Below are 15,178 nucleotides of genomic sequence, written 5' to 3'. Positions count from 1 at the left end.
GAGTGGTAGGGTGTAAGAGAAGGAGTTTCTCCACACAGAAAATATGTATCCAGCTAGAAATAGAAAACAGTGCTAGTGAACAGATGGAAAAACATTTCTTCAATGCACTTTTGCACTAACAGTTATACATATGGAAGTGCCTCTGTATTGTTGCATGACGGAATTCCTAAATATTTTTCAATTGTATATATGGAAACCTGTGACAGGTATTCATTTTGAACCTGTGACCCTGTTATGTTGCAAAACATAAGTAGGAGACAAACATTGATATTTAAGACTGAAATTATATGAGGGCAAGATCTAATGACTACTCTTTTGATATAAGATGGAACAACAGTCACTTTGTTCATCTTCATTAAGTAGTTTTGAGGCCAAAGTTGATTGGGTCATTATAGATAGCTGTATTCTAAAACTAGACTTTCCTTTTGTGTCATGTTTGCTCTTTTGGTCTTCCAACCATGGAAAAGTCAACTGGACTTCAAGCAAGAAGCAATAAACACCAGAGAGAGAGAGATCAAATACTATTTGCACTGATGAAGTAAACTCCTTCAATCAATTTTACTGAGCCTCAGGCTTGACAGACTCTGAAATGTACTGGTTGAGTAGCATCAATCAATATCAATTCTCTAAGATAATCTGCTTCTTTCTAGCCAATATATTACAATGGATCCTGAGTAACATAATATATGTCAATCAACAATGTTTCTATGGAATCATTCATGCGTTAAGTAAATATATTTAGGGCTAGTAAGGTAAGCCTATCTAATCGTACAGTATGTGAGATATTAATCAACCACATTAGACAGTTTGTGAAGAATTTAAGATAAGAAAAAATTATTCAAGATGGGAAAAATCATCACACATTTATTTTGTATGTGCAACGGGTGTGTTAGCCACAGAATCCTTGACATGGTTTCCCCTAACATTTTGCCTCTAGACCTTCTGTTTTTGCTGACTTCATTTTTACTACCCTTTGGATTCTGCACAATATACCACTGCTGACCAGTGCTAAATTGATTGTGCTTTGTCTCTAAAACATGGTAACATTGGCATATATCCAATTGGCATATTTATTTACTTATAAAATCTTAGTAAAGTGCACTACCTTTGCTCAGGGCCTGTAAAGTAGATGCTACTAGTGTGCCTGCAGCATTGATTGTGCCACCCACGTATGTAGCCCTTTAAATAAGTCTCAGGCCTGCCACTACAAAACCTGTGTGTGCAGTTTTGAACTGCCATGTCGACCTGCCAAAGAAATCTTTTGCTAGATCCAAACCTTCCTTTTCTAATACCTATGGGTTAACCCTAGGACAGGCCCAGGTGCAATGTATTTGAAAAGAAGGACAAGTACTTTTCAGTTTTATGTGTCCTGGTGGAGAACAACTCTTAAATCCATTTTTCACCACGGCAAGGCCTATCTCTCCCACAGGATAACATTGGAATGGCCTTACTACACTTTAGAGGTATAATTTCCAAATGGGAAGAAATAGCCCCTTCAGGTTTGGTGTCTTTGGACAATTTAAAATCCTAACTTATGGTGAAGTTGAATTTTAAATAGCAATTCTGAAAATGCACTTTTAGAAAGTTGCCATTTTCTTACCTTAGCTATTTGGTGCCTGCAGCCTGTCTCTGGTCACATAACTGGGTGTGGTTGACAGTTGGGCTTTGTCTATTCCCATAGACAGCTGTACAGAATGGGAGTTTAGGTGTGGCTTGATGGGCCATCCTGGGCGGAATGGGAGGGAGGAGCTGAACACAGCCTCACTTGCATCTGAATAGGCTGTGTCCTGTCCTCACACAAAGGACTGTATATCCCCTGTAGTATGGAACAAGGGCAGGAAGAGCAGGACATCTGTGTACTTCAAAGGCATGTCTTTGAAGTCTCACCCACATCAAAGGCACCACTGGATATAACAACAGGATCTCTGATACCACTACTTCAGTACACCCCGGGACCTGTGATACTGTGCCAGGAAGAAGGACTGTTGTGCTGCTGAAGGACTGCCACTCTGCTGGACTGCTCTCAGCTGGACTCCTGCTTTGCTGTGCTCACCTGTTAGCTGCTGCCCTCTTGCCTGAGTGTGAGAAGGACTGGACCTGCATCTCTCCAACCCAGAACCCAGAGTGGCTCCAAGAGCTTGTTGGCTGCTCTTCTGGTCTAAAGTCTCAGGGACATAAAAGACTTCCAACCACCCTGTTTCTGCACATGTACTCTGCCATCTGTGAGTCTGCTCTGCAAAGTGGTGCTATCCCAGTCCTGGACCCTTGGAGTGAGCCTATGGTGCTTCCCAGTGGACCCAATGCATCTTCTCTGCTGAGCAGTGGATCCCCGAGCAGAACTGATGCATCACCTCGGCTGAGCGGCGCAACCTCTACCAGAACTCAAGCATTGCCGCTGCTGCATGGATGAGACCCAGCACAGAAGCCTCTCATCTCCGCTGCATCCTTCATCTTAGGTTCAACACATCATCTCCAGAACTGCCACTGTGCGAAGATTCCCTAGATGCATTAAATGGTTCAAGTTCCTTGCATCCATCATTGACAGCCGCTGTTACGATGACACCAAACCTCCAATTCGCAGCTTTACCGCTTATCGGAACAGTCACTTTGCCTCAGCTGAGCAATACATGCTCAACAACGGCCTTCACATCACAAGCCTTGTCAACAGGATCCTCAACATCGATAAAACAGGACCTCGCACCCCAGCCTCGCTGCATCTCGGATCCAACACATTACATTGGCCGTGCAATGCATCTACTACTCAGATCTGTGCAACCCTCCCCAACCAGGATTAAGGTACTTTGTTGAGCAGGCCTAACTGGGTCCTTGTAGCTGGCCCGTGCTCCATTGTGGTGGCCTGAACTTTTTACTTTATCACGGTCCAGTGCAACCAGATATCCTCAGTTGGCTCTCATTGCTTTTAAGCGCTATACTTTAGTTTATTCTTAAAGAATCATAACCGAAGTTCTACTGACTGGATTTTTGTCATTTTGGTCTTGTTTTATTTATTAAACTAAGTTCTAATTTTCTAACCAGGTATGGGATCCTTTTTGTGTTGCACAAATACTTTGCACATCTTCTTCAATTAAGCCTGACTGCTCTGTACCAAGCTACCAGAGGGGGAGCACAGGTCAATCTGGGGTTTGCTTGTGCATTACCCTGGGCATTGTGGTTGCTGTTTTACCAGGGCTCACCCTCCGGTCAACCCAATTTCTCACTGGGTGCTGCAACTAACTTGTAAAAGCAAAGTGTTGGAGTGCTAAACAATAGATGTGGTGCAACGAAATGTGTGTAAAACTATTCGTGCAACACACTGAAGTGCTTTTTGCTGTATCAAAGATTGATTCAACAGAGGGATGAACCATGTTATGATGATAATTGGGTTGAGAGTCATTTAATGATTGTTGGCTAATAGTCTCGACCACTTTTGAATCAAATTTGTAACTTCATTATCTGGACAGTGGCAACTAGTCAATCCAACATGGAAATGTATGATAGCCTGAGATTCAAAGTGGTCAGAGCAAATCTCCAAATGCAAAGAAACGTTTGTGAAGGATGGTTAAAAAAACATTCAACATAACATGAAAAAGTGGAGGAGAAAAGTGTGCTTTTGTTGACTACTGAGGTCAAGAACTAAACAAATAGTAACCCCACACCAACTACTTCTTCAGGGTGCAAGAGCATGGAGCAGCCGTATTTGTCAAATTTCAAAGATGCATGAGCCAGTGGTGTCTATGATACCACTATAAAATGAGCACAAGGGGAGAAAAGGTCAAGGCAAAACTGAGGCTTCAGAGGGACACCATACACCAGTTGCACATCAAGCCTTGGAATCAGAGACAAAGGAGTATGTTAATAATTTGGCACTGCATTTTGGTTGTCTTTATAAATCAATTACTAATTTTCTTTCAATTATGCCCAGACATATGAGTATAATCACTAGATTATTACAAGTCATCAGGTGCATTATTCCCCAATCAGGTTTTCCATCTATTAACCACTATAATCAAACACTTTAGCCCCCATGGATTAGCCAAACCTGACTACAGTTTCCAGAATTCTCTGAATTATTCAATGAATGCCTAGGCCTAGAATGTCTTCCCTCATGACATGGATTCATTCGGTAACCTTCTGCTTGTCTGTAACAAGGCAAGAACATATGTATTTAATAGGTATGCTGAAAGATGGTGCATATAATAAATAGTGCATGTGTATGCTTCATAAAATGCAATGCATATTCACATATGTGGTGTACACAAATGTAAAAACAGTTGCCAACATAAACGTTATGCTTGCTCACATATAAATCTCTCCCAAAGAAAATAATGAACCTGACACTTGGAGCTACTAATATGATACCTACATGTATTATTCTGTGAGATTCAGTGTCTTTTTTTTAATCTATAGTATTCAAATCTTGGGTCCCTCATCCCACTGAGTTTTAGAGAACTCTGTATAGAAAGCATTCTGTAATATTATATAAGCAGCTATGGCCCGTACTAACAGAGCCTTCAGAGAAATTGTTACATACCTTGGTTGTAGTATTCACAATCATATGCTGAAAGAAAACAAAAAAGTATATAAAACAAATGTATAGAACATATCAATGACTTTTCATATATTTACTATGTCTGTGTTGCAAACAATAGAGGCACCGTAATCCTTGCTAATTTAACCACCCATCGCAATTCCTCAAATTACCCCATCTTTTAGTAATTTATTATTTAGGTGTTTTGTAAAACTGTATCCGTAGCCATTAGGTTACATGAGAGTGCTAACAAGGCCTATGCAGGTTCATTGAGAAAGGGAAATATGGGCCCACAGAGTCTGATTGAATGGATGGTAGCCCAATCCCATGTTCGTCCATTGTGACGAGGGTCATACTGGCCTAAAGAGCACTTCGGCAGTCCCTGATGGGCTGATCTGAGAGCTCACTGCTTGGGCAGTGTTTTTGCCTGTTTTGGGGGTCTGTTTTATGGTCTGCTAGGCCTGTTTTTACTGTTGAGTTCCCTGATATAAAACAAATTATGCAGCAAGCTCAAATCCATGCAGTCCCCCATACCTTTCAAAACACTTGTACAGCATGTCTTTACGAGTTACAATCAGCCACAGCTTGCAAACAGGGCCCCTTTTTTAGTTATTTGATTCAATAATGGTGGACCACTTTTATTTTGGTGCCAGGGCCTCTTTTCTGTCTCAGTCCAACTCTGATTGTGACGCCTGTGTTTGTGCATTGTTCAAATTCAAGCCTATTAATTCAGTTTTCAAGAGTCCTTGAAGTGAATATGATGGGGTTTAGAACACAAGTTATGATTAAAGCTAGGATGGAGTTTCCAGAAGATACAAGTTTCTGAAGGTATTGTTGCCTTTTTCCCCAGTAAACTTTGTGGATGTTGTAATCGACTTCAAATTTAACTAGCATTTCATTTCAACAGGGTTTCAGTGAGAGATCCTATTGTGAAGTTGATGTGGTCATGTATGCTTGCTGAGATTTAAGCACAGTCTAGCAGCCTGGTTCGATAGCCTTTGAATTCAGGTGAGAAGGTTCTAGGGGAGATCAATATGAATTATGTTACAGTAGTTCAGAATTGTCATGACCAATGTTCTTGTCAGCTCAACATGGTGGTTAGTTTGGAGAAATGAAAAGATTTTGTGGAGTTGTGAGGAAATGTCTGTGTCAAAGAGTTTTACTTTCTTTCAGGAAGTATAATGAGAAGGTTCCAAGGCCCGGTGTCACTGTGAGAATAATATGCAGTGCTCCACTGAACCCATGACTAGGAGATCAATTTTGACTATGTGCATACAAAGAAAGTTCTCCTTAATCCAGCTGAGAACACAGTTTAATTATGAAGTGGTGTTAGCTGGGTTGTCGGATGTGCAGTCTAACTGGACGTGTATTTGTGATTCATCTGTGTACATTTAGAAGCTTACTTAGTGTTATTCTAGGAGCTGTGCCAACAGACAAATGTAGATTTTGAATAACAGACATGACTGGGAAAACTGTGGGGGGACTCTGCATGTAAAAGGGCATGTAGATGGTTTGACAGTCCATATCTTTATTCTTTGGCTGAGGTTGGTGAGATCAGGTGTACCATGGGTGAGTGGGCCACTTTATGGCAGTTCATTGTTCCAGCCTTCCCAGTAGAATGGTGTGATAGACAGTGCCATACACCACAGCAAGCTTGAGGCACACATGGGACTATTTTGTCTTCCTTCATAGAAAGAAGAACTCCTCCTTGATGTTGATACAGATCACTTTACAGGTCAGAGTCTAGACTGGTCGTTGTGGAGAAGGTGGTCGAGCCCCATGTAGTCTTGAAGCTATCTCAGTGCCTCTTTTCCTACAAGCTTGTTTAGCAAGAGTAGGTTAGAGGTAGGTCAGTAGTTGCCCAAGATCCTTAGGTCTGCAGTTATTTTTCCAGGAGGGGTATGATAATAGTGTGCTTAAGAGGGTTAGGAAAAGCACAAGTATCCAAGGTGGAGGTGATTACATTCAATGTTTCCACCCCAGTTTAGGAAGCATGAGACTGAGAAGGGGTCCATATGTGCACTGAACACTTATCTTGCTGACCTCACTTAGCAACTAATCAGTCCCTATGGACTGGAGCAATGAGAAACTGGCTGCAATGGTTTTAGCAGAATGGGAAAGTAGGGAGAATGTTCCTGTACATTGGAGATGTTTCTTTAGATCTTGATGATGTTTCTTCAAAGAAGTCAGGAAAATCTTAACAGTGTTGCTTGGCTATGCAGATGTTACTGTTTAGGACCTCTGAAATAGTTAAAGGTAAATACTAAAGATTCCCTTTTTTTACGTGCCTCAATGGTGAGTTTAGTATATAAAGCGTTTTAGCTCTTTCAATGGCTTTTTTTTATAATCAGTCCAGTTTATCTTGCATTATGTTCTCTGGCCTCAGTTTTACTCAACTGTATTTCCAAGGTGAGGTTGGCAGATTAGCAATCTGCTAGTTCATGATTGAACTACATTTTGATTGCTTTGCTATTGATTTGGGGGTTTTGAGTTATATCAGTGGCTGGAATGTTCTGGGCTGATGATAAGTTTTGTGTTACGTTTTCCTGCAAGATTCCGTTGATTTGGAAAGCTATATTTTAACCATGTTGTGAGATTAATTGAACTACTCCGTCATTAGATTTATGGCACTATGGGCCAGGACAGGTGGGATAACATTGCTTTTACGTCAGATAGGCGTGTATGCCAACGTGGTCAAGCTGATGGAGATGAAGCAGTGGTGTGGCCAGATTTCTGACTGCACAGGAGGGTTCAATCTTTTAAGGTTATGGGTGAATATGAGGTTGATCAAGTGAGCCACTAAAAACATTGGGCTGCTCACCTGCTGACTGAAGCAGAGGGCATGCATGAGAGCAGCTTGTCAATACATATACTGAAGTCACCTATGATAAGAATTTTGTTGGCTTTAGACACTGGTTGGTGTGTCAGCTTAATGAATGTCTTTAAGTATTTTTTGAGAGCCCACTTCGTGTTCAAGTGTAGGATTCAGATTTGTGATTAGAAATAATTGGTTCTGTAGAAATATTCCATCAAGTCAGGATAGTGAATCCAAAGTTATTTATTGATGCTCATTTCAGATAAAGTTAATGAACATTTGAGCAGAGAATCAGAGAGCCCAAAGTTATTTATTGGTGTCCAATATGAGCAAGATACACGCGCTAAATCCCACGTTGCGCTGCGGCAAACTGTAACCTTGGAGTAGAGGAGTTACTTCCCTGCAGTCTACAGGCACTGAAAAGCAAAGTCTGGTCCACTGCCTTGCAGCTCCCCGGCCCTGACTGACGGCACAGACAAACAGCAACTCGTGCTCTGGAGGACCAGGACTGTCTCCCCACTGAGTGTGACACCAGGACCAACAAGATCCTGAAGATCTGCCTATGCCGCCTTGCTCTAAGTACCCTTACGACCCAAACCCCTGTTTGGGAGCTCTCAGACTTGCCTCCAAGTTCCCCTGTGCAGCCTGTTTCCTGGTGGCCCCCCTTCTTCGTAGCATGCCCAGGTAACACCTCCCCAGCACCCTGCTCCCAGTGGAATTTAGGGAGCTCCAGATGAACTGCTGGTAGTATCTTAGGCCTCTACACCTCTAAACCCAGAAGGTGAACCCCTGAAACTGACTGTACTTCCCTTTATGCATTATTGACTTTTCCTTCCATAGGATTCCATTGTGTGTAAAGGTGCACAGGTTTGAATTCTTTACTTACCCATAAGAAATAATAACAAAAAAGTTATTGGTTTCAAAATTTATATAAAAAGAAGTGTTATTTTTCTAAACAGGTCTCGGATTTATTTTTTGAGTGTATATCTCATGTATTGCCTCTGTGACTACAACTAATGATTTGCACTGCCCTCTGATAAGCTAACTGCTTGCACACACTACCTCAACAAAAGAGAGCATTAGTATTATCTACTTTTGCTTCTGTCAACCAATTGGGGATCCTCTAGACTCTCTGCACAGTGTACTTCTTTTTAGAACCAGCGTCCTACACACAAGGTACATTTAACAACAAATCCCTCAAAGCCATCCACCCTGTAAGTGGAAATGGAATATTTGCATATAGTTGACTTATTATGTGTAGTATCACAACTAGTAAAAATGATGCACTCACCTCCTGAAATGAGGTAATCAAATAAAATCAAAGAAGAGGGGAAGCGGGGGACATTTAAAAGCAAGTGCTATAGATTCCCTTTCCTGTCCCCACTATGTATGTTAAGAAATGATATTTTCTATGCTTATCTGTTATGCAGAGCCATATTCTATGGATGTTCACAGTCTCATAATTGGGGCAAAGTCAACATACTCACGGCAGACATGAGGAGATCGCCAGTGAACTGCTACACCCTGCTGGCAGCATTTGTGAGCATACGCCGAAATACTCGTGCACAAACACTCACAGTCCCCACCAAGGTTACAGTTGCACGTGTCTGTGTGACAGTTTTTGACAAATGAGGTTACATCAATCTGTAAAAGAAAGGAAAGTTAATGTTCAAGAATATGCTTAAGTGGATCCAATAATCCCTGCCTTTGGTCAAATTATAATCTTTGGGCGATCAGTGATATATACCAGATACATGAACAACAAGTGGCAAGCACACTCAGTAAACTTTAACACAGAGCTAAAACACTGCTCAGAAGTTTCAATGACCCACTGCTTTTCAACAAAAAACTGCCACTATTTTGATTGTCTTTCATATTTATCAACACTTTGAATTTTTGCTTAAAACCCATTAAGACGGCAGGTGTATTTCTTGTAAATAATAGGTCATTATAACTCTGTGACTGTCACGTAGTCTGCACACTCCAGTGTACACAATTACTGCACTGTTTGCAAATACCGTCTACAAAGATAAATGTTGTGCCCTGTTCCAATGGCATATGAATTTGTCATATTGGCATCCTGGGTGCACTTTTTATAATGTCTAAATTCATCAATAGGACATTTAATCGGTGCGGTGAGATTGTTCTTCATGCAGATCTTGGGCCCCGATGAACTGAAGATCTCAACTGAGGCAAGTCATAAAATGAATATATTTAAATGAAACACATTAGGCTACACAAGGAAGCCAAGTGTGGTTCAGCCGTAAGGGTTTATTAAACCATAAAAGTTTATTAAAGGTTAAAATTGTTTACAAATGGAAAATCGTCAAATTAGTGTCAAAGCAATAATCCATACATGAATGCTTTAGTAAATATAAAGTTCACTTGATCAGAATCATATAATGGAGGGCAAACTATTATAAAATTGCACGAATTAACAGTTAAATTAAATAATTCCTTCCCTAAAAAGAGTACTGAAAAATATCCTATTCTGCTCTGCTCAGTAAGTATTCAATAAGTGTTTTATAAAGGTTCTGAGAGTGTTCTGAACTGTAAACTACTCTGCCATAGCTTAAATCACACAGTTCTAACATTTGCTACGCCTACACATTGTTCTCATACAATGCTCCAATCAGGTGAAAACATAAAAATACTATCTCATGTTTATTAGCTTCTCAGGATCGTCCACAATACAGCTTCTGTAAGTCTCCTTCAAGCCTACCAAGTATCTGCTTCAAACCTACGAGTATCTGCAACAAAACGACATACATTATACCAGCCTGTACTCAATCAGGGCATTCTACAGTTATCATGTAAAAGAAAACATTTCAGATGGGAAAGAAAGCAAAGACACATCATGTTTGTCTCCTGGAACTTAAGCTTCTGCTAGAAATAAAATACACATGTGGCATGAAGCAAGACGGCAACCAGACATTTGCCGTTTTAGAATGCAAGTCTACACGAGGTAGTGTCAAGCTAACCATGAATAATGCAGGTAATAGCATTTGAATGTTTGCATGTTAATGTTGATAAACTGCAAAGCATTTAATATGAAAAAACACTTCAAGACTACAATTCATTTAAAAAGCCAAACTATGGCAGGTAGCACCCGTGTTCTCTTTGAATCCCGTTTTTGGTTAAATACCTTTATTAAAACAAATATAAATAAAAAATACCACGTCATAAACCATATAAGCAGATGTTCGGAGAATGAGTGCTTTTCCCGTAAAATAAACCAAAGCTGAGCATACTAGTAAGAGACAGTGGACCATATTTATACTTTTTGACGCAAAACTGCGCTAACGCAGTTTTGCGCCAAAAAAATTAGCGCCATATTTATTGAATGGCGTTAGCCGGCGTTAGCCGACCGGCGCTGCCTGGTGTGCGTGAAAAAAAACCACGTACACCAGGCAGCGCCGGCGTAGGGAAAAATGGCGTTTGGGCCTCCAAAAATGGGGCAAGTCAGGCTGAGGCAAAAAAATCGTCTTAACCCGATTTGCGCCATTTTTTTTGGCGCCCAGACGCCATTAACATGACTCCTGTCTTAGCAAAGACAGGAGTCATGCCCCCTTGCCCAATGGCCATGCCCAGGGGACTTCTGTCCCCTGGGCATGGTCATTGGGCATAGTGGCATGTAGGGGGGCACAAATCAGGCCCCCCTATGCCACAAAAATAAATTAACAAAAATACTTACCTCAACTTACCTTTTCTTCCCTGGAATGGGTCCCTCCATCCTTGGGTGTCCTCCTGGGGTGAGCAAGGGTGGCAGGGGGTGTCCCTGGGGGCAGGGGAGGGCACCTCTGGGCTCATTCTGAGCCCACAGGTCCCTTAACGCCTGCCCTGACCCAGGCGTTAAAAAGAGGCGCAAATGCGGGGTTTTTTGCCCCGCCCACTCCCGGGCGTCATTTTTGCCCGGGAGTATAAATACCACGCACATGCCTGGGAGTCATTTTTTAAGACGGGAACGCCTACCTTGCATCTCATTAACGCAAGGAAGGTGTTCACGCCAAAAAATGACGCTAACTCCATGAACTTTGGCGCTAGACGCGTCTAACGCCAAAGTATAAATATGGAGTTAGTTTTGCGTCAAATTCGCGTAAAAAAAAACGACGCAAATTCAGCGCAAACGGAGTATAAATATGCCCCAGTAACTGTAATTAGCTGCCTAATTCAGAGAACAACTTCAACAATCTCCCCCTTCCACAGAGCGAAAGTGTTTCTCAGCAAAGCAAGGGATTTTTTTAAATCAATTTCTACATACTGATCTACATAATAAAGTATTTTATTGCATTTGTTCTGAAGACAATCAAACAGAACAGTGCAGTGTTTCACTGTCAATACACATTTCCTTGTTTGAAAAAAAAACATGAAAGGGCACGAATAATGTTGTGCGTTGTACTTTGCATATCATAACTAACAATTATAAATACATATGCAATGTGCTGAAATAGGCTGTGGTGGTTTTTCAATATACCTTGATAATGAACAGTAATTAGGTAAAATTATGAGTAAGACACTTCTAATCATTAGTATCTCACTCAGGAAGTCAATCGGTTTTTCTCCATAGCCAGTGCAGCACTTTATTTCTCAAAGTGAAAAAACCCATCCCATTCCCTTTCAAGAAGTGCTAGTCCTGCACGTTCTTTAACTACAAAGTGAGCGTTCTAGAGGGAGTTGGGGAAATGGTTAGGTGAACCATGCCTCAGGGACTCTGGTTTGCTTTTAACAGATTCAGTCACTTTTCCCGCCCCCAATGAGCAATCTTTCTCCCTGAGCTCACATCCTGCTGACTTGTTCCTGTTCTTAGTTCCCACTACCTGTCTTTGCTGCCTTTGATCATACTGTTTTTGAGTTTATGCTTTATTGTGTAATTACTTAAAATCATTGCAACCGTACAAGCAGAGACGTTAAGAAACACCATAAAACAATTAATACAGTCTTGCTTTCTTTGTGGTTTTTAGACCAGTTAAGCCATGTTCATGTGTTGATCGTCTTGAAATGTATAGTCATACTTATTGAAAATCATGCTGAGTGCCTTTGGTGTGGGTGCTGCGGCCATTGCTCATAAGCCTAGGGCTGTCAGTGTTCATTTTCTATGCCAGTTGAGGGCTTGTTTTTTCATCTTGGTTTTTTGTGGCATGTTTTAAGGAATGTTCTGTTTTTTAAATAAATTAAGCAAAGCAGGCCATGTGTTGTGGAGTCAATCCTTTCAGCCTGAACAGCATAGCCTGCCGGCATGTTCTGATACCATTGGTGTTAAAAATGTTTTTCAGATACAGCTTTCTCCAGGGTAATAGAGCAGGGCAGATACAAAGGAAGTGTAAGAAGTCTTCCCGGTGATGTGCGCAAAGTCCGCATCGTTTGTTGTTTGTCGGTCTAAGCCATTTTGGTTTGGCCTCCAATGCAGGTAGTAATCCGAGTCTGGCGTGTAGCACCTTTATTTTTAGTGGTATTTTTAATACTTCTGCCATATAAGGTTGAGCTGTTGGAGCCTTGTATGTGTTAATTGTCATCCAAGCGTGAGATCGAAATCTGAACTTATCTTTGTCCTTGCTCCAGGAGAGCATTTTGATTTGTTTGTTTAGAAGTTGCTTGAAATTTTTATGGGGTAAAAACATTGGCCATAACTCCTCTGCCTGCAGATGCTTTATAGCAAGGGTGATTCTCTCTAGCCAGGATTTGGGAATTCTGCCTGGTTTAAGTTGATTTCCTCCCAAATCAGTGCCTTTAGAGTATTTGGTTGTGCCAGTTTTAGCATGGATGCATATTTGAGTAATGCCCCATCTTGAAGTCATGTTTGATCTTGCAATCCAAATTCCAACCTAATCTGCGCTGGCGAGGAACTGTGTGGGAGGTGGAAGAGAAGGCGAAAAACCTTGCTTTGTGCAGTGTTCACGAAGTCGTTCAGTTTGCTTGGATATATTTCCGAACCGTATGTTAAGGCTGGCAGGAATTTTGCTTTTATCACTGTCAGTAGTGGACACCAGATTGGGGTTTGCAGTTTTGAGGCCAGGGCGAGGACTGATGTAAGCAGTGATGCCAACCTTGCTTTCAAGGTGTTTAGGTGCAGATGATGCGACCAGTGCTCCTGTAGCTAGACGCCAAGGTATTTGTAGCTTCCTCTTCTTTCCACTGATTGATTCCCACAGAACCATTTAGTTTTCTTGATTATCCATTTGCCAAAAATCATTACCTTGGTTTTCTCTGTGTTTACCACCAAGCCATTAGTCGTGCAATATTGACTGAAGGTGTTTAGCACTTTTTGGAGTCCAGTACCTGAGAGATTCAGTAAGACAATGTTGTCTGCATGTAGTAATGCTGTTAGGGGATGGTTGCTCAGTTTGGGAGGATGGGAGCCAGTGATGTTTAGCTGTGTGCACAGATCTGCCAAGTAAAAGTTGAAAAGCTTTAGAGCCAGAACACAGCCCTGCGTAATACCTCTTTCTATCTGGATTCTGGCCGACACTCTTCTGTTGTTTTTAACTTTCACCCTTGTCCAATTTTCTAAGTACAGAAGCGGTATTCCTTTTAGCAGCTCTGGCAGGATATTAAGGTTTGCTAGTTTCCCTACAGCTTGTTCCGGTCAACTGAATCAAAGGCTTTGGACAAGTCCACGAAGCAGGTGTAAAGGGCCATTTTTTTGTTTGTGTATTTTTCAGCGAGCATGGCTAGCGTTATCAGGTTGTCAGACGTGCTTGCTGATGGCCGGAAGCCGGTTTGATTCAGAGGTATTAGATTGAATTTATTTGCCTATTCTTTGAGCTCCTCGAGCAGGAGACCTACAAATATTTTTGTGTCGATGTCAAGCAATGATATTAGTCGATAGCTGTCTGGGTTCCCGTAGGGGCCCTTCTTATAGATTGGGTGGCAACATTGCCCCTTTCCAGGAGTCCAGGATTTTGTCTTCTGTGCTGCTCGCATTATAATGGTTGCTGAGCTGGCTGGTCCAAAGGGCAGGGTCGTGTTTTAATAATCCTGCTGGGAGACCATTTTTCCCAGGAGCCCCACTCTGTCTGCAGCGCCGTAGCTGATCCTCGACATTTTGTATTTCAAAAGATAGTGGCTTTGCTTCGCTGCTTGTGGTGGAAGATGGCTCCACTATGTTGGGGCTGCCGTAGAGGTTGGAGATGTGTTCTATCCACTTTCTCACTGGGACCGCGTTACTTTGGGTCCCGGTTGCCTTGCGCTCCAGCTGATTGACTATAGACCACAACGACTGGCTTTTCTTTTCTTTAGTGGCTTCCACAATTCTGATCCATTCCTGATCAATGTGAGCTTGCTTTGCTCCCCGGGTGAGCTGTGTGCAGTGACAGTTGCGACAGCACAGCGCGGCAACTGCGCAAAAGGGTGGAAGGGAGCCTGGTATCTGCCAAGAGGCCAAAGAGGTCAAAAAGATCCAGCATCCCCCAAAAACTGTCCACACGAGTTAAGATGAAGTAAAAGTAACAGGTAAAAGTAGAAAGTAAGGGGGACAACCTCCCTAGCACTACAGCACCTCCCACACCACCTACGTGGCTCCAGTGTGGCGTGGTAATCAGTGATCGGCGATCAAATGAACATCCTAGCATGTGGGCGGGCACAAGCACGGCAACCAAAAGAGGGGCTGGGTCTACTGAACTTCTCACACACATCCTGCAAAGAATGCATTAGGACACCAATATCAGAGTTAGATTTGGTAACGATAGGAAACTTACAGAAAAAAGTAGGTCACACTTAGGTGTTAGACAAGGATGTATTCTGGCCCCTATCCTGTTCCTTATCTACTTCACTGACCTAGACTCCCACCCAACAACAATAGGGAATGATCTCCCTTGAATTAAGACTAAATTCCTGCC

The 15,178-nt window shown here is 41.9% G+C and overlaps 1 protein-coding gene across 1 annotated transcript in view; it reads right to left on the bottom strand.

The window, feature by feature from the left end:
• OTOGL (otogelin like) overlaps positions 1 to 15,178 on the bottom strand; it is a 1,080,166-nt gene that overhangs the window by 344,850 nt on the left and 720,138 nt on the right. The window contains exons 28-29 of the mRNA XM_069227564.1: positions 8,831 to 8,987; positions 4,532 to 4,558 (exon numbers count right to left, since the gene is read on the bottom strand). Of these exons, the coding sequence (XP_069083665.1) occupies positions 4,532 to 4,558; positions 8,831 to 8,987 (184 nt within the window). The remainder of the gene's footprint in view (positions 1 to 4,531; positions 4,559 to 8,830; positions 8,988 to 15,178) is intronic.

Source organism: Pleurodeles waltl, chromosome 4_1 (genome assembly GCF_031143425.1).
Source record: "Pleurodeles waltl isolate 20211129_DDA chromosome 4_1, aPleWal1.hap1.20221129, whole genome shotgun sequence".
Taxonomy (NCBI): Eukaryota; Metazoa; Chordata; class Amphibia; order Caudata; family Salamandridae; genus Pleurodeles; species Pleurodeles waltl.
The sequence above is the reverse complement of the archived record's forward strand: the minus strand, read 5'-3'. Positions and strand labels throughout refer to the sequence as shown.